General features: G+C 31.8%; 1 protein-coding gene across 1 annotated transcript in view; it reads left to right on the plus strand.

The window, feature by feature from the left end:
* nolo (ADAMTS-like no long nerve cord) overlaps positions 1 to 27906 on the plus strand; it is a 704571-nt gene that overhangs the window by 306427 nt on the left and 370238 nt on the right. The window contains exon 2 of the mRNA XM_085942742.1: positions 24429 to 24590. Coding sequence (XP_085798868.1) covers positions 24429 to 24590 — 162 coding nt within the window. The remainder of the gene's footprint in view (positions 1 to 24428; positions 24591 to 27906) is intronic.

The raw sequence follows: 27906 nt of genomic DNA on the forward strand, positions 1-27906 counted from the left end.
AATAAATACTATCACTTTAGCGGTCGATAGTCGTCTTGTGTATAGAAATGACCCGCTGAAAACATTAAAAAGAAAAATATTTTTTATTTTAAGTCAAAGATAAACATACAATTGTAAAAAAATGTGAATTTGTCAAAAGACCCCATCTTATTATTATATATTATATTTTATGGTCATATTTATTATTAAAATTTAGTTTATTTAGTTTTCTGTGTTTTGTCATAGCGATTTTTGACTCATTCATAGTTTTAATATTGTTTATATTTATTTTTAAAAACATCAATTTTTATATAAATATAAATGTGTATAACTTGAAATCCTTTTTATTTCAAACCGAAGATTTTACGATAACATTAATTTTTCGGAGAGCGCTTCATATTATATAATAATTGAAATAATTGGGAGTTTTCTGTTTTGTGTAATATTATACTATTGGTAGTAAGTAGTATGTAGTAGTAACCAAGAGATGTCACAGTGAGTTAAGACTTTCGAGATGTGGCTGTATAGATGTACCCTTAAAATTTCTTGGACTGAAGAGGGGCCCTATGTTAGAACTTGCGAGTCCAAGCCGCCCGGTCGACATGACGTCATATGACATCATTGTGACGTACTACCGGAGTGATAATAGCATTCGATAAAATAACGCTAGTCAGATAGTGGCGTTATTCATTGTCACCATACACAAATAGGTGCTTCATCATAATAATATATATGGTGAGCACTGTGTGTTGGGCGGCATGCCTCGAGCGTGTAATGGCTGACGTCACAATTACGTCATGTCGTCGGGTGACACACGAGTCGATAGTTAGGAAATCGCGGTAGAGGTGACAAACATTAACGTTCTCAATCGAATAGGAACGGACTGAGAAGCTCTGCATAGCATCAAAACCAAAAAACTACAGTACCTCGGCCACATTATGAGAGGACAGAAGTACAGCATTCTCCAACTTGTCATTCGAGGAAAGCGTAGCAAATGACGAAACCACATTTTATGGCATAAGAATCTTCGTGATTGGTACGAGTGTGTTCAACTGTTCCGGGTAGCAGATGATAATGCAAACATTGCCCTGATGGTGACCGACCTCCGTTATGGGATGACACGACAAGAAGAAATATAATTTGTTATTATAAGGTTTCTACACAATGCATTTAGTCGTTGAGTTAGCACCCCTGACTAGTTTTCCTCTCAGAGGAGTTGGTACAGTAGTAGAATCGCGAAACGGATGTGCACCAACGTTGCACTGTACACACCATTAGTCAATATTGTCTCCACATCGCTTCGGATAGAGATCTACTCGCAATGCTTCGACTATAAATTGCAATTTATATACCTATTAATGTACGATTCTAGAAATTGAATTGGCGTAGTGAACTTGATGTGATTTTTTTATATGTAACTAAATCACATACATGTTCATACTTTAGTAGACTTACTATTTGCATTCCAAGTCAAATTTATGTGTAGTGATTGTAAAAATGAGCTAGGCAGTGTGGGAAAGAGCTGGTAAAATTCCAAGCTAGAATTAAGTAGAGGGGATGATTTTTGTAATGGTAAAAGCATATTGCATTCTTTAAAGACAATATAAATTTTACATTTAAAGGGGAGAGACATGCCAGCAGAGAACCTAGCGAAAAAATACGAAGCTTGCAATTTGAGATTTTTTTTTGATAATATACAATTTCAACTATATTAATTAATAAATATGTATCTGAAAACATTAAAAAGATTTTTCGTTTTTTTTTAAATTTAAAGATAAACTTACAATTGTAAAAAATGTAATAAAAAGAGAATTCGTTGTAGGGTCACATCTTATTATGACATTATATTAGTCATATTTATTATTAAAATTTAGTTTATTAAGTTTTTGATTTTTTTTCGTTTAGATTTTTGACTAATTCATCGTTTTAATATTGGTATTCAGGAAAGAGCTGGTAAAATTCCAAGTTAGAATTAAGTAGAGGGGATGATTTTTGTAATGGTAAAAGCATATTGCATTCTTTAAAGACAATATAAATTTTACATTTAAAGGGGAGAGACATGCCAGCAGAGAACCTAGCGAAAAAATACGAAGCTTGCAATTTGAGATTTTTTTTTGATAATATACAATTTCAACTATATTAATTAATAAATATGTATCTGAAAACATTAAAAAGATTTTTCGTTTTTTTTTAAATTTAAAGATAAACTTACAATTGTAAAAAATGTAATAAAAAGAGAATTCGTTGTAGGGTCACATCTTATTATGATATTGTATAGTCATATTTATTATTAAAATTTAGTTTATTAAGTTTTAGATTTTTTGTCGTTTAGATTTTTGACTAATTCATCGTTTTAATATTTTTTATATTTATTTTAAAAAACATCGATTTTTATAAAAAATATAAATGTGTATAACTTGAAATCCTTTTTGTTTCAGAACGATTCAGAAATATACAAACATATTATTAATTATTAATAGTCATGTACCCAATGAAATGAATGCAGATTAAAGTCTACTTGGTAGAAATATTTTTTAACATTATAATGTGTTTGGTTTTGAGATATTTAATGAATGTACCTACATAAGATTTAAAAATTCAACTTTTCTATTGAACATAGATAATGTAACTGGTCAGTTTAATTGGTAAAGCTCACAGCCCGGGTTGTGATGGATGTATGTTCAAGTTAAATTCAGTACAAATAAAATGTTAAAGTATGTTCCAAATTATGAATAAATTGTGACTATAATACGTTAAAATTATATAGCAAAAGAATTATTTAACATTATTAGAATGAAGCAATATATACCTATAAGATAAATAACAATTATCTCAGAAAGCAGTTCAACAGCCGGCATGTTTTTTTTTATATTACATCTGAATCAGATCATAAAAAACTGATTTAATAAATAAACCACTTCTTTGTATTAAACAAATAATTAACAAGATTTAAGACAAAGCTTAATTGTAAAAGAACACTTGCGCAAATTCAGCGGTTACAGGTTCAAGACCCGTCGGGTGTCATATTTTTTTCTAACCTGGATTTTTTCTAGTGAGTATATTCATGAGCTGTTTTCAAATTATGTGTTTTATTGAATAGAGGCACAAATTCTAATGAAAGTATAAAAGGGTTACAGAGTAAATATGGGCATTAACCCACCATATAAAAATAAAATTTTCCTTGACACAACAAACAATGGATATACCTACAATTTATTTGATGACATGATTGTTTAAAAATTATTTCTTAATAGATTTTAATATGTCAAATAAAATATTATTTGGTTCTGTTTATCTTTAAATATTATGTATGATACTCGTAGCTACATTTTTTGTTAGATATTTTAAAAATTGAAATATTTTTTTCTCCCGCTATCTCAAAAATTTGCCTATTAGGTTTTAGTATAATTTCAAATGTGTATTTTTTAATTCAAAACATTTATTTTGTCAAATATATTTTTGTGTTTATTATTTTATTGTGTAAAGAAAAAAAATATTTCTGGAGTTTTTATAGGGGGTTTTTATCCGAAAAGATATTGACAGCAAATGTCCGGGTGTTTCTTATCCATGGAGTAATAATTGTTCTAGATATATATAATATAAAAAGTCAAAGTAAGGATAAACGTTTGTAACATAATTATGATATTATGTGAAATGGCGCAAAATTTCGGTCATGGTTTTCTAACCATATTTTGCTGCGTGTCCGGAAATTTGTACGTATGCAGTTCGCCGTATCACACATCACCGTCAAGTGTTGTATCGGAAATATATGGTCGTACATTAAAGACCGTGATCCCGTGATCCCGTGATCACATATGCGTGTGAAACATAGACCCTAAGTAAAAGAGAGATCCAGAAACTTAGAGTAGCATACGTGGTATGGAGAGGTGAATGCTGGGCATAACGCGAAAGGACAAAAGGAGGAATGAGTGGATAAGTAAGCAGACAAGGGTTTGCGATGTAATAGAGTTTATTAAAAGCCTTACATGGAGATGGGCTAGACATAATATAGCTCTAAGAAGAGACAATCGTTGAACAAATCTAGTCATCCTGTGGTATCCAAGAAGTACAAAACGTCTGCAAGGTAGACCTAGAGGCCGCTGGATCGATGAAATGATAAAGTCCTGCGGAAGTACGTGGCAACGCAATGCACAGGACCGAGAGAAGTGGAGCAGCTTGAAGAGGCCTTCATCCAGCAGTGGATAGATTCAGGCTGATGATGATAGTAAAGATCGTCCTACCTCGTTGCGTCGTATACTTCTGAGATAAAATTTATATCTAATTAAAACACGGTTCTTGTCGGTTTACGGGAAGCCAGCAGCAAACATTTTTTTTTAAATAGATGATAATTATACTGGATTATATTTTAGGTTATGTTAAGTTAAGTTAGGCTAGGTTAGGTAAGGTAAGGTTAGGTTATGATCTAATAAAAACGGAACATTATTGTATGCAATGCTCCATGAACAACGCTTATTTTTTTCATCTCGGTAGAGCAGTGGCGCACCCAGGATTTAATATTGGGGGGGGCCCAAAGAGGAGAATGTAAATTAGTCTCATAGGCTCTTTTTCTTCTTCTCGTTTATCGGTCTTTTGTCTATTACCTACACCATGGTCCCCACATCCTGAAACGGGCCCTCAGGCTAGGATTGGTGGGCCCCCTACCTACCGCTAAGATTAAAGGCAGTGTGAAACACTACATTAACGTTTTAGTTCAAATTAAGGGTACTTATACAGTGAATTATTGGCGATTTTTAATACACATACTTTAATAATGGAACTGTCGAGTATCGAAACATAATAATCAAAAAATATATTGCACAATTATATAGGTAATTGAAAATGTTCATGATCATGAAGTATAATAGCACCGCAGGCGACTTTTTTTACTATTAAAGCTAATTTATGGTGTGTGTTTATCTCACTTATCTGGTCAACCCGACACGCCTGACCCCCCACAGCCCCGGCCCCCAGGCTAGAGCCCTGTCAGCCCTCCCCAGCCATGACCTACACCACACCGGAATTCGGGTCAACACCGAGAATTTTTTGACAGTTCCATTAAGGATTGGGTTTTTAAAAAACCTGAGATTAGTGTTGTGTTAGAAATTACAATCTAAGAATTTTTTCTAAAAGGGTTGCTGGAGAATTACAAATCATTTTTTTCCGTGTTTTTACGCCCAAAGGTATAGTTTATTGGCTTTAAATTTCAATGTTTAAAATCATTCTGATAATTTTCATGTTTGGGGGGTGCCAGGGCCCCTTGGCCCACCCCCTGGGTGCGCCACTGCGGTAGAGAGATAATAGAAATATATTATTATGACTGAAATAATTTGAGACCAGACTCATTCTGACTCGTTTATAGCGCCATGGAAGGCGGCCGTATGTACACAAACCGCGGCTGCATATACATGGCGGGTGGAGATGGGGTAACTCAAAACATTGATCTATGAACTCTTACCGATTATTACACAGGACAGAGACGCTTTTGCGAAAAGAATCACTAACATTTAAGGGATTTCATGCAATAAAAAAACTAGAGAAGAAATAAGCTTCCATCGTGAATACTATATAACTATAATAACAAGTGAAATCGATCAGTTTTGAGAAATTAAGCAATCAAAGTATGTTGACTATACGTGAAGTACATTTGGTAGGTACAGGGTGGTTCGAAAGCGTTCGTAACATCATTAGGCATTCGTGCAACAATCAGACTTTTATACGTACCCACTACAGTCTCTAGCACTAGTCTATATTTTGTCAAAGAAAACACAAAGGCCAGCACGGAATGGTAAATTTCCAAACAAGAATACTGTAGGTACCTACATATTTTTATTGATATTATGATATTACATAATATACCTAAGTAATTTGAAATATATGATTTTTATACCTCTGTTCATAGGTAACTGTATTTTACATGCTTACATTAATTTTCTGTGGGGAGATTTTTATAGATAAATTTATGTATTTAAAATGTGTTAGCAATAAGGTTTCCCCATATCTTTTCGCCCGAAAACATTAATTTAAGAAAATAAAAAAGTTTTGTAAATATGTATTAATACTAACCCACGATGGCCGCGCAGCTTAAGCGTTGGCCTATTGCGTCGTGGGTCTCAGGTTCGAATCCTGGGTCTGACAAGTCCACATATTGTTTTTAAATTTGTGTATGAGTAAGAGTATGGACCTAATAGGTTGAGCAAGTGGCTGACACCCATCTCTCGTAAAAACAAAATCTGTCAATACAAACCTCCACTATGTGGAGGCCCATATGATCCTATTAGGATTGGACATGGTCGAAAAAATATATGTTTAAATGGACAATATACTAATCACTCTTTTTATTATATGGTGTCTGAGTTATTTAAATGTCATTTCATATAGTTATCGTTCTTTTAGTCACTTTTTCCACTAATTTCTACAATATATTTTAGCAACTGACTAAAATATTATATTTTAAATCACTTTATGTCCTCACACCTATGCGTATACTAGGTATATACAATAATTGATAACTTTTCTCACGCTTGTTTCATAGTAAAATTGTTTCACGTACGGGACATCTGTTTGTTTTCGCCATTACTATAATGATTATGTTCGTGATTTTGGAATATTTTTTGTTTAATTATATTTTTTAATAGGTACCTACCTAGTAGGTATTTAATAGTAAACATTCTTAAGGCTATACTTCAGCTGGGGCACGTTCTAAAACGATCGTGACGACGCGAAGATTGTGCAAACAACGCGTGGAGAACAAAACATAATTTATCATAAAAATTCAAAAAGCGTCCATTTAATGTTATGTTTATTGTTCTATTAGTAATAATAATAATATATTTATTAACATGTTTTCTTTTTCAAGTAAATGGGTAAAGTTTTTTAGTCATCTTTACATGATTTAAGAATTAATTCCCCCGGCGCCATCACAAAAAAAATTTACGAGTTCACAGCTCGACTATCGCTCTTCGATTGGCAGCGAGACCGAAATTTCGTCGCACCTATAGTTGAAAATTATTTTCCGTTTCACTGAAGTATGCTCTTAAGCACAAAATACAGATATGATTTTTTTTGTCTCCCTGTCTGTTGGTTTATTAAAGGTATTTTACTCTTATTTTTTAAACTCCTTTTAATTCAATACTCACGTTTCACATTCATAGGTTAGTACTAGACGAACCCATTGATTAAAACTTCCGGGGGTTGTGGAAGGTTGCTCTTGAATATTTTATTCACACGTTCAAATGCACTCCATCGCAGCATTGATTTCCGGAAAGTTAGTTTCGTTGGATATTCCACCATCTATAACATATACATTTTCTATCTTAGAGCTTTACCCAATATAACTAATTCAAATGTATTTTGAATAAATCATTTTTTTTATTCAACGAATAATTGAGCGTAGTTATGCACAAAGCAGCCGAGCCACACAAACCTCAAACAGAGATAGAAGCACTTTTATGGAAATTGTGTTTCTTTAAATCAGCAAAGCCTCTGTATACTGTGTATACTTTTTGAATGATAGATATTATATATATGTATGATTTTGTATAACTTTTGAAGAGATAAAAGCATATAATCTATGAAATTTTGGTGTTTTAGCAGTCCAGGTGTTTTGAGTAAAATGATTTTTTTAGAATGTGCATTCTGCAGAATGCAGCCATCTCTTATTTTTGTAAGAAAAGTCTTTATTTTTAATATTTTCTTTAAAAATAGCCTTCTAAGTTACTAAATTATTATGGGAATTTCAAAATTCTGAAAATAATTCGAAAAATTTGTAAATTATACATCAATATTTAGCTGCCTGGCACTATTTTTATATGAAAAATCTGTATATTATATTATATATAATAAAATGAAAAACATATAATGTAATTGAGAAAATAATGTTTATTATTTGAATGTAGAAAAACACACCTTACAGTCACAATTTTAAAAAATTACGTAAATACATAATATTATCATTTGGCTGCTTTTTGCAGAACGAATATTGCATATTTTTAGAACGCATTTATATGACATTTTTGTATGACAGCAGCTTGGTTGCTTTGTGCAAATCGAAAATGTCATATTCTGCGATTTGCAAAATCTTTAAAACGCATTTATATGAGATGTTTGTATGACAGCAGCTTGGCTGATTTGTGCAGAACGTAAAACAAACGTGTGAGATTATGAAAATCACAATAACTCATTTTTTTCAAAATTGTGGCTTGGCTGCTTTGTGCATAACTACGCTCAATTGATATATTTTGATTTATATTTTTACCACGTTTTTCTTAGCTCGTGTTCTTGTTTGTCCAGTGGTTGTTTATCCAGTACAAATCTTGCAATCGATTGTTAACTAACTTCCCCACAAGCTAGACATTTGAAACTTATATAAGAACACGATGCCAATGCATTCTTTTAATACTTTTGTCATCTTTAAGCAGAATTGAATTCATTTTCAGTTAATTCTGTTTTGTATAAAAATTTCAGATTTCAGAAAAATCCGTAAAAAGTAAAAGACTGTTATTGGTTGCTAAGAAGGTGGTCCTAGCAAATAAATTATTAATATATACGTGCATTACTATGGAAATCAAAATGAAATGTCAAAATGACATTTCAGTATTCTATATTATTTGTTTGTTTGTTTTTTATTTACTTCATATCAAGTACAAGTTTGAGCATATTGAGCATAATAATTCAACAGAAAATTCTAAACGTTGTAAATAAAAAGTTCTTTTTATCTTGTAATTATTTATATTTAATTTTATATTACGTATATAATTATTATATAATTTATTTATTTAAGAATACAAAACATTGTGGACATAACAAATCTAAATTCAAGACGTACACAACATGAGATTTAAATTATAAGTCAAACATTACCCTCACAAGAGAGAAGAGAATATAGAAAAAGAGATATATATATAATAAAAATAATAAAAACAAAAAAAAAATAATTAAAACATACTTAAGTACAATTTAATACATAAAAATATAATTTTTGAGAACGAAAAATATACAATTTTATACAGAAAAATACAGTTTCAAAAATAAAATGCAAAGTACATCATTGAAAATGTCTATGTATTTAGGGAGCGCATTTACTAGTCTTGCACCCCTCGCCTGATAAGCTTGACACGAGGAAACGGTTCCAATCCAGAATAAATCATGACTGCGAACACGTAGGTAATTGACAGGCGCATGGAAATTCAAATTCATTAGGACACCAGGATTGGAAACCATCCCTCGCGATAACAGGCAAAAGTGTTTCAACAGCAGAAGAGACCGACGAGATTCAAGAGAGTGAAATGTAAGCATGCCTTGTAGAAAGAAAGTCGGAAAATAATCATCTGACGAATTATCGTTAAATGCGAAAATAGTAAATGTTTTAAAATAAAGACATCGAAGAAATTTCTTCTGGACACGTTCTAAAATAAGATTATAGGAAACCTCATAAGGACACCAGATAATCGACCCATATTCAAGAATGCTACGCACTAATGAGACGTAGAGTGTACGTAATACATTAGGATTCTTGAATGGTTTGGATTGTCGCATGATGAATCCTAGAAGCTTACTCGCACGTAGAGCCATGGAAGTTATATGCGAGTGAAAGGATAATGAAGAATCAAAAATTATCCCAAGATCTTTCGCCTCAGATTGACGTTTTAAAGAATTTTTTGACATAATATAATTGTATTTAATCGGAGTTCTTGACCTAGAAAAAGTAATACAAAAGCATTTGTCAGTATTAAATTCTAATTTATTCTTTTTTGACCAATTTTCAATTGAACAGAGATTTCTCTGTAACATGCAACAGTCCAACTCATTGCGAATTGGTGCATATAATTTCAAATCATCCGCAAAAAGTAAAAATTCTACTCCATCCATGGCTTTTACTATATCATTGACAAATATGAGGAACATAATTGGTCCAAGATTTGATCCTTGGGGAACGCCTGAAAGAGTTTGAAAGACTTCAGATGCACACCCAGCGTACTCGACATATTGACAACGATGCGAAAAATAAAATTTGAAAAAATTTACAAAATGAATAGATCCGCCTACTGCACTCAGTTTAGTTAAAAGAATATCATGATCAACTCGATCGAAAGCCTTTGACATATCCGTATAAATTGCATCAACTTGACAATGATTGTCTAGTGAACGAGATATGTATTCAGTGTACTCCATGAGGTTGGTAACTGTTGATCGAGTAGATCGAAAACCATGTTGAGCGTCAGTTAGCTGACCATCCACATGTGTATATATATATTTATGTAAAATGGACTCAAATAGTTTGACCGGTGCAGAGAGAACAGCCACTGGTCGGAAGTTAGTTATTTCAGATACCGAGCCATTTTTATACACCGGTCGTATACGAGTTAAGCTCCAACATTCAGGGAAGGTAGATTTACTTAAACATAGATTGAAAATATACAACAAAGGATCGCTTAAAAGTTTTTTGCATCCTTTTAATAGCCATGGAGGAATGCCATCTGGACCTACTGAGGATTTCGGATATAGTCTAGAGAAAGCATATTTCATATCTGGCTCATCCAGATGACCAATATTTAGTATGGGCCAAGAAGACGAAAAGTATTCAGGTTGAGGTTAAAGTTTTGGTGGAATCGTGGAATAAACTGACCTAAAATATTCAGCAAAACCGTCAGTGATGGATTTATAGCCATTCAATACACTACAATTTAAATATGATTTTTTATTGTGGGTATGTATATGAGGTGTTTTCAAGTTATGTATGTTCAATATATGGAATGTTACATTATCAAAATTTTGTGAAATATTTTTTGAATAAAAGAAATGGTTTATTAAAAAATTTTAGCAGGTTCAAGTAGACGTGATAACTGAAATATTTGGCGAGAGCCGGGCGTCAGTTAGTAATTAAGTTAATTAATATTCCATGATTCAATACACAAAACCGATAGTCAGTAATATAGCAATTTGATATATATTTCATGTATGACCTACTAGTTTAAATTGTCGTAATTAGATAGGAGGCTCGTATCATAATTGGTTTATGCACAGTTGGCGCGATACCAGTGGTTATACTGGTTCAAATCCCGTCGAGCATCGTATTTTTTTTTAAATATGAGTTTTTCTAATGAGTAATATATCTGAGGTGTTTTCAAGTTATGTAGGTTAAAATGTATTTATTTATTTTACATATAATGACCTTATAATTTATAAATTAAAGACGTTTACAATATAACATGGAGAGGGGTGGGAACTAGGAAATTGGTAACAGCATTAATAATATATCTATAGGGTATATAGAAACATTTAGTACTTCAAATAGGTTGTAAGGCCTAATGACAGTCAGTAGTGTAGTAAAACACTAGTGCAGGAGTATAAGTGAGATGATCACGCAAATACTCAGCCTTTGAGTAAATCGCATAAATATATTACTATATAAAAATATATACTTCACCGGGAATTGAATCCTGTGAAAGCCCAGTGCATTGTGTAATAAAACATGGAAGTACGCCGAATGCGCTAAGTGACTATATTTTTAGAATTCATAAAATGTAAAATTTTGAGTTATGTTATTACAGAGTATTGTAGTATATATTATTACAAAACACTGTGCGATGTAACAGAAATAAAATAATATATAAAAGACAATATCGTTATAAGTCTCTTTTTTCATTTAGAAAGTGTGCACAAAAATGCCCATTTGCCAATGAGCACGCGTTGTGCACCACTGACAAAAATATCATAAACGTTGCAAAAATTGGATAAAATCTTTTTTATTTAAGAGACGTTCTAATCGCTTCGCAAAAATGCGTATTAAGCAATTTGCTTTTGACAGATCAAATAAAATAAAAAAATCTCGTTTTTTTATTTAAAATCCTAAAATTTCGCCTCGTATTTATGTCTAACGAGGCAGAAAAAGGTGAGGTGTTTTTTTTATTTACCTTTCCAAGGCTATGCTTAGACTCTGTACAAACCTTCAAATATAAGGGCTGTTGTTTTTATTGTATCCGTATTTATTTAATGTAACGCTTTGTTTTGTTAAGAAGCACCTGATAGATTTCAAATTTAATTAGAGCTTCATCCGTAAAAAAACATTTTTGATATCTAATTATGTATTAACTTTCCCCTTTCATACTGGAGAGCTTATAGAAAGCTCAAGATCGCACATTTTTCTTGATCGTGACTCTTTCCATATGAGATTTGTAGCACGAACATCGTTTTTGTAATATCACAACAGGATACGGACGATGGAATACAATAATGCGGGAAGGTCACACAATTTTTTATGGTAAAAATATCATATTCATAAACTAATATTATTATAATATTAATTACCTTATTTATCAAACCTATATTATGAATTATAGTGCCTTTACACACGCATGGGTTTATTTGCACCAATACTGTGTATTTTAAACTATCGCGATAATAACTGTTTACACGTAAAGTACTGAATGTCTCGCCAATCTCAGTCTTCAAGAGTAAGCGAGACGCAATATTATCAGTATTTGGTACTATTTGAGAGGTTGTGAAAATCGGTTAACCTCAAAATGAGTATCTGCGCGGTGTAGTTTATTTTTTACCAGCAAATTCGCTACTATCGTTCTACTGCGCATGCGGGGATATTGTATGGTACAATTGTCACATGAAACTTCAGAAGCTTCTAAACCTTTTTGATTAATGCATGAAATCTTGCAATCTGCACGATATTACGTGTGTAAACTTGCTTTTTTGTTATGTACTACTTTGTTTTCTTACCACCACCCGTCATGTATGTACAGCCGTAGAATTGCACGACTGCCTTACATGACGCTATAAACGTGTCTAAAAGAAGTGATATTAAGTGCTTATTCCATCCCGAAACAGAGCCGCACGGGACTGATGCTACAACCATACACCGCAGAGCAAAGAAGAAAGTTAAGAAAGGAAGAAAAAAAATCTTTTTGGACTGGTTCTGCTGTCCGCTGACGTTAAGCGCCCTATGTATCCGCATACTGAGTTTCACGAGTTGAAATGGATGAGTCTACAGAGGAGTCGGGACTATCCCGCTCCCCATATGATGCTGCAAATTTCTCGAATGCCGCGAAGTTGGCCTCGGTTGCTATCAAATCTGCGTGGCCAATTGGGCCCGTGTGAGGACGGACCCTGGCAAACAGCTCCGCTCGTTCAGTTTCCATAAGCGAGCAATCCCAGAGGACGTGTTCAACTTCTCTGTTCATGCCCGCAGATAGTTACAACCCAGCCCATCTACTATCAAGTCAAACTGGTGTAGTTTGGCGGCAAAGTTGTCATGGCCGGTGAGGAACTGGCTTATCCAATGCGAAGGATGGAGTCTTCTGTACTGTCAGCAGTAAATCTATGAATATTATTTAAAAGGGTTATTAGATTAAATTAAACATTTTGTAGCGCAAAATATTATAGAAATATGCTGCCTTTTTGCAATTGATAGTAGCAATAGCTAATTTCAAATTGAGGTATCTATTTTACCTTTTTGTGATATTTCTCTTAATTCTGATTCTGTCAGTACTTTTCCTTCGTATTTAGATACATTTTAAAATGTAAAATCCAACTCTGTTTGTTAGTTAAATATAATTAAAATGGAAGTTGATAGCAAAGTCGTTCATATTAATCAGTAGCATTTTAAAAATATTTGACGTCTATCTTTAGACATGATTTTTTATTAATTTAAATATCGTTAAGGACATTGTATTTCGCTTTCCTTTTTCTAATTCTTTAGTAATAATAATATGATTGCAAAAATAAACAAAAATATCTTTTCAGTCCTAAAATATGCTTAACGGTTTCTTGCGATTATCTTAAAATGGTGGAATAAGGAGATTACTAATTTTGACAGCCTTATTTCTTTTGACATATTAACCTTTTTTTTTTAAACTATCATGCTCTCTCAAATGCGAAAATTTGACTGATTTTTTCTTAGTTATAGTTAAAAAAATTAGTGATTAATTTTAATTAAATGTAATTTGGATAGCCTACATCGTATTGATTTGTGTGCTTTAATCAATTCAACATTGCACAAGACCGTGCGTCGCTATTTCAATTTCCTACAAAAACGTTGTTCGTAAGTATACCTATTTGCTTATATTTACCACCCTCGCCAGAAAACAACAAAATTTGTATAAAATCATTTTAAATGTATTTATACGAATGATTGTTAACAGTTCGGTAATTATTCACATTAAATTTTACCAAAAAGTTTAAAAATAATGTTTATATAAATTCTAATTGAAGTCTTTTTGGCATCTTCAAGCACTATGCACAAGCACAAACTCACTCACCAACGACAAATGCACACTGAGGCATAATATAGTTTATTCTCATTTATCTATAAAATTTTAAATCGCAAAACCAGTAATACAAAGTAAATAAGTAAGTATAAAATCAAATGTGTTAAATATTTTCAAGTTTTCGAAAATATCTTATAATACCATGGATACCCACTGTTAATACATTCAGCAAACCTATTAAAATGTCATGTCTGCTAAAACTAAGTAAGGCACCTACTGAAATATTTCAATTTCAATTTATTTATTTTTTAACATAATGTGGACATTACAAATTATGAGTTTAAGACGTTCATAACATGACATGAAACTTTATTATAAAGAAGAAAGAAAAAAAAGTATAGTAACGAAAAGGGATAAAAATGATAATATTAAAAGAGAACACAATATAAACATACAAAAGTTAAAGCAAAGCAGTAAAAATACAATTATACATATATAGAAGTTCAAAGAAGTACACCGAGTTTGCTAAGGAGATCCTATTTTAAAAATTTATAAAATAGCGTCCACCTAAGTTCACCTCACGTAAGTGCAATATATCAACACTCGAAGCAATTTGGTTGAACATAGTTATCGCCCTCCCAATTGGCATTACCAGTGGCAGGTTGGTTCTGCACCTTGGGAGAATAAACAACTGATGCTTCTTATTTCTAAGATAGTTATCAGGGACACACAGGTCAACACTGCCCAGAATGTCAGAGTTCTCATTTATACCTCGTGTAAGTCGAAAAAAATACTTATCTAAATAAAGATTTTCTATATTACATAATAATAACTACATAATTGTATAAATGCATTATATTATATAATTATGTAGATACCTATAACATTTATTAAGTATAATGTAAATTTAGGTCAAAACAAGGTTATCTTATTTGGCAGTTTGATTCACAATCAGTCATAATTACGTATATACATCGACCGTAAATATGTTAACGCGTGACATTATTTAAATGAATACAACATACCTTATACTATGTAATATTTATTTGCTTTTCATTACGCAGCGTACACAAACCACGGTTTTCTCGGTAGAAAAAGCACACGTTACATTCTCGTTAGAATTTTAACGAATCCGTTAGAGCTTGTTAGCAAACTGTAGTGTTGTAGCTTTTCCGTTAATATAAATCCGCGCTATCTGTTGTTGTTTCTCTAAAACATTCACATGAGTCTAGAGCGTGATATAATTATTATTGTTCTTCACTAACACTACCTACTATAAGAACTTTCTTCAAATATTTTAATAACTTATTTCACTACAACATATTATATTACCTACTAACCTTAACATAACACAATAATTTCTTTTACTTTGAATTTAGTCATTATATTTTTTTAGTTTAAGATTTAATATATTTTTTTTCGACCATGTCCGATCATAAAATCATATGGGCCTCCAGAGAGTGGAGGTTTGTAGTAACAGGTTTTGGTTTTACGAGAAATGGATCTCAGCCACTTGCTCAACCTATTACGTCCATACTCTGACTCGTACACAAATTAAAAAACAACATTTTGTGTACTTGCCAAATCCAGGTTTCGAATCTGGGACCCAAAACGCTATAGGCCGACGCTTAAGGGGGGACATGCTCGTCGAAGGTCAAAATTGAGTTTTTTTTGTATTTTCAAACCATGATCCTGGACACTCCTTAAACGTTGTAGATAATCTATTTATATAATTTTAAAGCCTTATTATCCTTTATAGTTATTTTAAACATTTGATGACTGCATAAAGTATTTTTGTTACATAAAATAGTATTCTTTTAAACCTCTCGCTCTAATGTTTTAGAATATAGTCATATTTCGGTACATAAATGTGCAGTAGTGTTAAGATTTTTTACATTTATTAATTTTTAAACGCATTTATAAAACTATTAGTATAATTTATTACGAGATATTTTTTGTAAAATATTCACGATAAAAAATTATATTGATAATCTCTGTGATCCCAAATTTGACAAGAATTAGGCATTTTATTATTCAAAAAATCGGCAAGATTAACACATTTGAAGATGATTCTAAAGATACTTATTATAAGCTATGTCTTTGACCATTCAAGTGTGATAAACATCTTATGAATAATGATTGCTTTATAATAATTATTCACCTAAGAATAAGGTAGTGTTTTTTTGAAATACGCCATTTCTTTTGTCATTCCCCAGTGGTTAAGCTAAAACATACGGCCGTAGCCATAAATTGACAAACTATAATTAAAGTAGGGAGTAAAATGATATTGACGCGCGTGTTTGAAAATGTACCGTTTAAAAAAAAATAAAAAAAAATTCGGTTAGGTACATGTTTAAACACGCGCGTTAACATAATTTTACTCCCTACTTTAATTATAGTTTGTCAATTTATGGCTACGGCCGTATGTTGTAGCTTAACCACTGGGGAATGACAAAAGAAATGGCGTATTTCAAAAAAACACTGCCTTATTCTTAGGTCAATAATTATAATAAAGCAATCATTATTCATAAAATGTTTATCACAATTGAATGGTCAAAAATATAGCTTATAATAAGGAAGATCTTGGCATAAAAACATCAAATGTCCACTTTTTTCCATTTTCATTTTATTGCATTTCTATATTCCCTGTGTATGATTACATACAACTGTGCAAAGATATATTTAAAAAAAAAATCATAAGTCCCTCAAATCTGCTCTCAAAAATATGCCACTTTTCTAAAAACCGCAATAGTCCAGGCATTTTTGTATGAAAACAGCAAAGGTCCAGTAGTTCTACACTTTTATCACCAGGCGGCGTTAGTAATGTTAGTATACATTCCATACAATTTAGTGTCTGAGCTGTCAAATTATCCTTGATTCGTTTAATTATTGCTTTTTATAACGTTTTCTTATGACTGTTTTTATATTTTATCATGGATATTACTAGCATAGACATCTGAAACGTCTCGAAAGAGAAAAATTAACAAAACCATGCAACGTTTTTACCAAATAACGGCGACTTTCATTATTGTTCTTTTGGATGCGTTAGTAATGTTAGTATAATTATATTCCATACAATTTAGTGTCTGAGCTGTCAAATTATCCTTGATTCGTTTAATTATTGCTTTTTAAAACGTTTTCATATGATTTTTTTAATATTTTATCATGGATATTACTAGCATAGACATCTGGAACGTCTCGAAAGAGAAAAATTAACAAAACCAAGCAACGTTTTTACCAAAACGGTGACTTTCATTATTGTTCAGTTGATAGTTCAGTTCAGTTGAATAGGGTGGTATTGGATGCAATAAGGAAAATTCTAGGCCCTTCATTATTAAATCTAAAGAGACCGGAAAAAAAGATTTTTTTAATATCAAATATAGGTTAAAACTTTGGCATTTTTCGGTAAAAATTTGTAGGCTAGTTATAATGTACAGAATAGACCAGACTAGTAAGGGAGAAGTGCTTTGCGAACATTTCAGTTTCTCTCTGGGCTGTGGGATAGATTTAATGTAGTGAAGAAAAATCAAATGCAAGTCACGATTGCATTTAAAACAACATAATGGTGGATTAATTCTATTGAAAGGAGCTAAAAAAATATATTTTAAAATTAGCTAAATATTTACAAAACCCAATAAATGCATCGTTTAATTTGCTGATTGTGAAGGTGTCAGACGAAGCTAATCGGTTTTCTTTTTTCGTGTTAACTATCAATTCATGGTGGAAATCCATTGTGTTAATGATTAAATTTAATAAAACACATTTTTTTAGTACTTATTCCACTTTTAATAAATAAATCTGGACAGGTTTCGTCCGCCTTAGAGGGACATTTTCAACTGTTGAAAACAGTTGGCTGAAAAACGGAGGCGGACGAAACCGGTCCAAATTTATTTATTTAAAGTGGAATAAGTAAATAATAAAAAATATGTGTTATTAAATTAAATCAATAATAATAATATGAAGCTAATCATTATTAACCCGCACATAATTAAAACATTTTTTTAAATATTTAATTCTTGATTTTTTACATACATTGAAGTCGTTTGTTAATAAGTAAATAATATGTCCAAACCTTATTAAAAGTTGTATTATGATTGAAAGTTCAGTTTTAAAATTATAGTTTTAGTCATACTATTTACATTTCGATCTTTTCAATTTTGCAATAAAAACAACAAATGTCCAAAAATTGTGTAAAAACAGCAAATGTCACACTCATTCTTTTTTAAATATCTATTTAACCGAAATAAATTTAATATATTTTTTACATTTATATAGTGCATATAAAGTTTCTCTATAATTCCTCATTGTCAAATTAATAAAAATTTTCTTGACAACCAAGATATTATGTTTTTACCCTCTCCTGAAAAAAAAGTGTTTTGTGACATTTGCTGTTTTTATGCCAAGATCTTCGTATCTTTAAAATCATCTTCAAATGTGTTAATCTTGCCGATTTTTTGAATAATAAAATGCCTAATTCTTGTCAAATTTGGGATCACAGAGATTATCAATATAATATTTTATCGTGAATATTTTACAAAAATTATCTCGTAATAAATTATACTAATGGTTTTATAAATGCGTTTAAAAATTAATAAATGTAAAAAATCTTAACACCACTGCACAGTTATGTACCGAAATATGACTATATTTTGAAACATTAGAGCGAGAGGTTTAAAAGAATACTATTTTATGTAATAAAAATACTTTATGCAGTCATCAAATAGTTAAAATAACTATAAAGGATAATAAGGCTTCAAAATTATATAAATAGATTATCTACAACGTTTAAGGAGTGTCCAGGATCATGGTTTGAAAATACAATAAAAACTCAATTTCGACCTACGACGAGCACGTGTGCCGTTAAGCCGCGCGGCCATCGTTGGGTAAGATTTTATATAGACAAGAATAATTATGATTATAGTATTCATAATTCTTGCGTATAGTCAGTATATAATATCTCCAAACTTACTTTTGAATTTCTGGCACTTTTTAATATATTAAAGATAAATTTATGAGGGGAAAAAAGATGGACAAACAGACAGATTTAATTGTATAGTCAATTTTAAAAGAGCTTAATAAAACTGCTACAACTTTTTTACACCACGAATACAATAATAGCGAAACAAATTTAAAAATCTTGTTTTAAAATAAAAGTGCTTGAAACATTCTGAAAAATTTTCATTAAAATTTTAAAGCCTTGATTTTTTAGAGAAATTTATCATTTGTTTTATTTATTTAAAAGTAATTTAGCATTGAAATTTAAGAGTTGTATAAAGAATCAACTGAAGTATTTCCGTGGTTATATACCTAATTAATTAAAAATAGTCCTAGAAAGGGTTAATCACTCTTATGACTTATTGAAGGAATTTTTAAAACTATTTTTTTGCTGAATTATATTGAAAAAAAAAACGTTTCTCAATCGAATGACATTATCAACTCAAAATTTTGAATTTTTGAGTGATTTCTCTATCCAATTAAGGTACTTATCCCAATATTTAATGTCAACATTTTTTTGTCAAGTTAATAAAATATTTTAAATGATAATGGGGATTTTTTAAAATATATTGGTAAATTTGTTTGGGTTTAAAAAAAATTCTAAAATTCGAAAAATCTTCACTCGCCGCTCATCCTAGGTCGTAGGTTACGGCTCGTCTTAGGTAAGCGCGTTCGGCGGCGTGTTGAGTGGCGCGCGCAACTCAGGCGTCATCATCATCAGCCTGAATCTATCCACTACTGGATGAAGGCTTCTTCAAGCTGCTTCCACTTCTCTCGGTCCTGTGCATTGCGTTGCGACGTACTTCCGCAGAACTTTATCATTTCATCGATCCAGTGACATCTAGGTTTACTTTGCGGACGTTTTGTACTTCTTGGATACCACTGGATGACTAAATTTGTCCAACGATTGTCTCTTCTTCTAGCTATGTATCCAGCCCATCTCCATTTAAGGCTTTTAATAAACTCTATTACATCGCAAACCCTCGTCTGCTTCCTTATCCATTCATTCCTTTTCTTGTCCTTTCGCGTTATGCCCAGCATGCGCCTCTCCATACCACGCTGTGCTACTCTAAGTTTCTGGATCTCTCTTTTACTTAGGGTCTATGTTTCACACGCATATGTGATCACGGGAAGCACACGCTGGTTGAACATTTTGCGCCTTAGGCACAGTGGAAGGTCACTTTTGAAGACACTATTCAGGCGGCCAAAAGCACTCCAGCCTAGCTTTACTCTGCGAACAATTTCATCAAATATACATCCATCTATAGACACTTGTTGTTCCAGATAGATGTAGCTTTTCACCTGTTCGAGCTGAGTGCCATTGACGATGATCTCTTTTTGGCCCGCAAAGCAGTTGACGATGACTTTCATCTTTTTTACATTTATTTTCAAACCTACTTTGTTGCTTACTTCAGCGAGTTCCTGCATTCAAACATATAACTGTATAAACGTATGACCAAAATATACGAACATTTTCACACACGGTTATACGTTTGAGTTGCGTGCGCCGGTCAACGCTTCGCCGACTTCGCCCACGTAAAACGCCCAGTAAGAGGAGTCGATTCCGGCTGTTTACCCAGTTAAATGAATCTGATTGAATATTGTAAACTGTACGCTATCTGTAATCGTTCTCTGTTCATCAGGTTAATATAAAGGGTATATCACTTAAATATATATTTATATATGTAAAAGCCTCTCATTTCTAATGAATTCAATAAAAAATTGCCGAATTATACATTTTTATTGTAGTAGTGTCATCTTTTTGTTTTGATTACGTACTTTTTTTTTATTTTCCGTCTAAAATGCTTCAATTAATAATATTTTATTTTTTGTCTTGTTTTGACCTTAATATTATTTTCACGGTACCACCCACGTCAATCTTCCAAAATAATACAAAAACGGTCAAGTTATAAAAAGCCTATAAATGTATCCTAACATCTTACATTTCCTTGGACGAAACAAAATATATGATATATGTTGGTGTATCCTAATAAAAATAATAATATATTATATTGTACAAGAAGGAGAAAGAACAGTGTTTGTTATTTTGATTTATGAACGAAGAAAGAAACATGTCTAGAGCTTGATGGCTACAATCGAAATCATAATAAAGTTTCCTTTTAAACTGAACGTCCACTCAGGACCTATTCACAAAACATCACGGACGTCTGTTTTCAGGAACCGTTATCTCTATGTAATGAATAATTTTATCTTGCAAAAGGGTTCCTATTTAACCATTATATTATCTTTTACTAACCTCATTAACTTACTAAATAGATAAAATCTTATATTCTTAAGTGCTATTTTTTTTTAAATATAACAAATCCACAAATAAGCCCACATACTGAGTGAGTACATATAGTGCCTTAACATGCCAGAAAGTGAAAACCGGGTCGCAAAAAACTACTCAAATGGAATAGTACAAAACTTGAATCTATTAGAATTTAAATTCAAATTCCATCAAGTATGTACCCTCGGTCGATAGTATAAATAGTATCAAAGCAATATTCTTGATAGTACAGTTGTGACTTTGGCTTCAATGGATGCGATTCTCTAGCCGGCGTTCATTGACTTTGAGAATGACTCCTGCATTGACTTTCACCGATTTCTCACACCACATGTTTCCGTACCCTTCCAACTGTGATTTTCTCTCTTGGTCTCCTAACAAGGACTATCTTAAGAACTTATCTCTCGCCTCTGAGCATCAGAACTTTTATAAAATAATTGGAGAGAATCCTGATCTGAATTCTCAAACAACTCATCATTATATAAAGCAGAATCTTCTTCTCAAATATGTCGATCAACTCAGCTGCTTTTTGCTGTATACAAGAGTCATTTTCGCATTCCATGATTAATTGTATGACGGTTTAATAAAGAACAGTCTTTGTTTTTCTGTTGAAGTTTCTGGACTTATTTCTTACTGTTGTACTGAAATAAATAAAATAAATAAGTGTGTTTATTTAAAACAAACACAAATTGATTAAATTATTTTATTTAAATTAATGAATTCTGCCGTGATCGTAATTAAATTATTTAGATTTATTTGCTGTATTACCATTATTTACTTAGAAGAATTCTATTTAACGACCAGTGATATTCTATCTATGACTAACAATAAAATTAACTCTACATATTGGTTTACTTATTGATGGCTGTTTTGGTTGAAACACCACTCTCAACACGCACCATAAATTTGAATTATCCAATTATTTTAAGTTTGTATTAATATTATTATCAATTCGCAATGGCATTCATTGATTCTATTTCAAAAATAATAATGTTTGTAATGTTTGTGTATAATATTTTTTAAATAGTCATAACCTATAGATGGAGCGTTTTGATTGGAGACTGCATATCTTGCAAGATAAATGATGTATTTTTGACGGAGATCCATTTACTCCACACTCCTCAGTGTCTGTATATTTTCTTTGGCTGAATTTTCTTTCTAAACAAATGCTCCATGAGTTGCCGAAACTATGCTACTAAAAATGTTTTTTTTTTTTTTAATATTTTTCGCTTTGCATAGAAAACCAACAGGCTTTATTACAATGCTGATCTCTGGTCTCAATTCATAAAAAATATCAACAATGTAAACACTTTATTTTGAGAATGAATTAGTACTTTGGAAATCCAAAACCAAGTCTTTTTTTAATGGTAATTAAAATTTAAAACAATTATAAAGGGTAAAGTGCTTTTGTACTTGATGTATAATTTTCTTTTTTTTATTAAGGATACACACAGTTACATATTAAAATATAAAATATAATATTGAAAAGTTATTGCAACCAGCAAAATTTTCCATGTATACATTGTAATATTATAGTTAAGCCTAACAGCATAGTAAGAATAACATAAATATAAAGAAATTACATAAGAAAATTACATGAGAAAAATGAGGAAGAATAATGAATAATTAAAGTATATACAAAAAAAGTAACATATAAAAAATATATATATGTAAAAGTATATATTATTATATATCTATTTATACAACATGTTGGACATTGCGCGTTTAACTGAAATAGGTGAATTACTAAAAGGATCAACGGTGGAGAAATATATATTATAATTTAAACAAGAACACCGAATAAAAGAATTTTGTGCATAATTAGAATCGCTACGACTGACATGGTACAAAGTTTGGTTTCGCGTAAATCTTGATGGACAATGGAAACCCACCTTTTCGAGTAGGTTTGGCGAATCAACAAAACCATTGATAATTTTAAAAAGAAAATATTGATCAAATATAGAACGTCGACTTTCCAAAGATGGTACTCGTACAATAAAAGTTGTAGTGGTTAAAATAGAATTAGATAAATATCATTTCAAACAAAATATGCCTTCATCATAGCATAGAAAATCAAAAATGTGTACTAATAATATAATATGTCACGACAAAAACAATAATAATGCAATGAGATCATCACCATAAGGACTACATAGTCAATATGGCTCTTGACCGTCTCCCATGCCACAACCTCAGGATGCTGCCTTTTTTGATACAATCCAATTATCCATTTCCTAAGTATTCTCAAGCATAAATAACTGGAAATGTCTCACTTAGTGCTTCGTAATATGCACGATTAAATTTTATGTAGTACGAAATGGTTTTAAATGTTGAAAACGAGTCAATTTGGTAGTTGAGTATCATCCATCCTTGAGACATGACATTGTCCTACTTTAACGTGTAAGACGACATAACCATAAGAACGATATGAGAAACAACATTCATTAAACATCATTATGCATATAAACTCTACTATAACCAAACTTTATAAATCATCTTGCCTTGAAGAATTCTGTGATTTTCCCATAAATATCGTTAAAGACAATTTAAGAAAACGCCAGTGGTATTTACGTGGATGCTTTATAATTAACTCTTTTGCATGCAAATTTAGATACGTGCATCAAAAAAAAGACGGCTTATTCGTCAGTGACAGACAGACAGATAAATCAAAACAAATATAAAATATAATAGATTGACGTATATTGTCTACGTTATTTGTGTTAAATGTAAATTTTTGGTGAAAAGCCATTATTTATAAATTAACCAGCCGTTAATAACATTATTGATTCCAAAAATAATAACTATGTAAATTGCAGTTTAATAGCAATTTTAAATATATTTTAAAAAGAATCAATTTTAATCTTCTGCATAATAATATATTAATACCATTTTTAACACCAAATCACTTTTAGTGTAACTATAAACATGTAATTAATATTATTTTTTTTCAGCTCCTGACAGCAGTAAATGGTCATGGAAGTTTCCAACAAGCCGTATGGGGCAGTTCGACTCCCTCAGATTACGACCAATCGGCCGCATCGCTTCCGCCTGAAGGAAGGAACCGTGGACGAGGGACGCCTTCTTCCGAGGAAGATGCCCCGCCAGGAACCAAGGTAGGCACTTAAGCGATATTGTAAATTATGAAAATTACAGTATGATAATCTGTAAAAAATAAAATAATACACAATCGGAGCTATGGTATGCCACTAGTAGCACGCGAGATGATTTTGTATGGCACGCGTTTGAAGAAAAAAAATACCTATAATAATAATAAATGCCAGATCGCATTGTGTAAAACATAGCAGGCAAATACACTTCAAGAATAAGCATTACATTCAATATATACATAATTGCATAGGTCGGTCATGCGTCACACATAATATCATCGCACTAACTTCATCCGGCAGCGGCCAACGCCGCGCCGCGAAACTCTAATTTTGATTGATTTACAATGCTTGAGACCACTGTAGTGACAGAATTACTCATCTGATCGGAGCAATTCTAGTTTTAATTTGTGCTTGAAGAACCAAAATAATTAATATATTTACCAACAATTTCATTTCTACTCACAAAAATGACCGCACCAAATAAGAAACAAAAACTTGGTGAAGCTAGTAGTAGTAATTCTGGCAGACAGTTTCAAAATTTTATTGGTAGACGGAAATATAATATGGCGTAATTCAAAAAAGTGATAACGCTGCTATGTGCTATGTTCTGTGAGTGGTATCTAATATATCATCATTTTTTTAATTAAACTTTGAAAACCTATTATTCCCAACAACTACTCGGCACGTCAGACAGTTGAAAAATAATATTTAGGAAATTTTGGCACGCGTACGTAAAAAGGTTCGCCAACCCTGCAATAGGATGTACTACTAATTGCAAATAATTTAATAATTAAAAAGAACAGGATTCATCCACTTCAATGGGACATTCTCAACCAATGTATAAAATATACAATACCTATAACACATATTATTATCTCCTCTGAAGGTGGGAAGAGAGAGCTTTAGGTCCTCTCTCTCTCTCGGTTGGTGTTACAGTCTGATGATATTGCCTGGTGTGTGTGTACTTCGGAGTGATAAAAAATACACAGGATTGTTTAGAAAACGGTGAGTTTTATTTGCAAGAGTATGTTTTACATTATGCATTGTTTTAGATTACAAGAATTAGTTCTGTTTGAATTCCAGACAACTCTTTGGGCGAGCAAAAATACACTCAACTAAAAATAGACACAGAAGGTCTTGCCGAAGCTAATCGGCAACGAGGCAATCACAATATGTCGCATCAGTGCTTAAAAAATAACTGCCCTAATTAGCACATTGCAGATAATTATATGTTTAGCTTGAAAATTTCTGTCTCGTGGTCAAGATGAGTCTGCCCAAAATTGATTTCAGCCTGTTTAGGCTACCATGAAATTAGACTCTTAGGAAATGATACTTTTTCGCGGTGTTACTATGTATACTAACAAATTCATACGACAAAATTATGTATTGCAGATATTTATCAAAGCTATCCAATCAAATCTTCGTATTTTTAATTGATAATATGGCATTTCTGCATTTAAACTACCTGAATCGACTGCAAAAATGTTCATACACATTATATGAGATTTTGCGTTCACATTATTAATATTTTTTATGTATTCAATAGTAGGTACTGACTATTCACAAGCTAACTATCTATATTATCAAAAATATAACTATCAATGATTTGTTTATGATTCATTCGAATTATTTCTTATAACTACGTTTTAACAAAGGTACTTCAAATTCCTCTAATAAGAAGACAATCTGCTTTGTGATCAATTAAGATAATGCCATTACTAACTTAATCGCAAGAGGTGTCTGACGCCAGCCATTTTTTTATTATTGATGTTATTGTACTAACGAATAATGATAATTTTAACATGGAACATGTTTTACTCATGATCTCCGACGCAAAAGCGTTACGAAAAATAGAGGTAGAATAACTATAGATGCGCAGCCCGCCCACGGCCCGCGCCCCGCCCCGATTACTTACGCGCGCCGATTATCTTCATTTTATGTTCAGTAGCCTACATTCTGTGCGACGTATTGTTCGTCTGTTAATATTACTTCTTTAGTTTTATTATTGTAATTACATATTTTTTTTCCTACCGTGTCCGATCCTAAGAGGATCATATTTTGGGCCTCCACAGAGTAGAGGTTTGTATTAACAGATTTTGTTTTTACGAGAAATGGATATCAGCCACTTGCTCAACCTATTAGGTCCATACCCTGACTCACACACACATTGAAAAACAATATGTGTACTTGCCAGGCCCAGGATTCGAACCTGGGACCCTCGGCGTGATAGTCCAACGCTTAAGCCGCGCGGCCAATTAATTTTCAAAAAAAAATTCTTTCAAATTTGGACAACCAGTATTCAGAGAATTAGTAGGCAAAGCATGTTCCATGTTTAATAATTTTAGCCGTCAGGTTATAAGTAATTATCTCGTTATTCTTAGCTCGTACTCTTGTTTGTCCGGTGGTTGTTAATCCAGTACAAATATTGCAATTAATTTTTAACTAACATTCCGACTAGCTAGACATTTGAAACTTTTAAAATATGTCAGAACACGATGCCAATGCATTCTTTTAATACTTTTAGCCATCTTTAAGTAGAATTGAATTCATTTTCAGTTAATTCTGTTTTGTATGAAAAGTTATTTCGGAAGAAATCCGTAATCCAATCCACTATTATTGGTTGCTAAGGGGGTGGTCCTAGCAACTGCGTTACTATGGAAATCAAAATGACATTTCAGTATTCTTTATTTGTTTGTTTGTTGCAAAATAGAAAAATAATGATTTGTTGACAATTTCCTTATTTGTCCTAAATTATTAATAAATAGAATTGTCAAGTTTATATGATTCAACAGAAAATTTAAAAACGTGGTACATAAAAAGTTCTTTTTATCTTGTAATTATTTTTAATTTAAATTATGAATAAAAAATAACATAGCTGTTAATTACCTAGTTAGCTTAATTATCTCCCTTTCTTGATCTATAATTTATAAAACTGTAAAGATATTGTATTTATTATTATGTAAAATAGCTACGGTGAATAATTTATTTAGTATACCTATAATATTCGTGTAAATACAGCACACAACTACGGCATCATATTACATGGAGAGCTTCAAGCAGTCGTTTCGGTGAGATAAACTAAAGATTTTCCAGGCGCAGTTTTCCCGGCGGGCCGGTAGCGAATGGCAATCAAATTTACCGGATAGAGGTTCGAGACCTTCGGCGGTTCGCCCACACCCTTTCTTACCCCCTCCAAAGTCTCCGGCGGACAATCGTTTTGACCCGTAGAACTGAGGCTTCTAGAACTGTCCCATAGTCAAAGAATATTTTATTTGAGTTGATAAATGAATAAAACTTCAATGGTTAATATTTAGATATTCTC

The sequence above is a fragment of the Rhyacophila brunnea genome, unplaced genomic scaffold (assembly GCF_057557595.1).
Source record: "Rhyacophila brunnea isolate RB1 unplaced genomic scaffold, BYU_Rbru_1.0 scaffold_15, whole genome shotgun sequence".
In the NCBI taxonomy this organism is placed as follows: domain Eukaryota; kingdom Metazoa; phylum Arthropoda; class Insecta; order Trichoptera; family Rhyacophilidae; genus Rhyacophila; species Rhyacophila brunnea.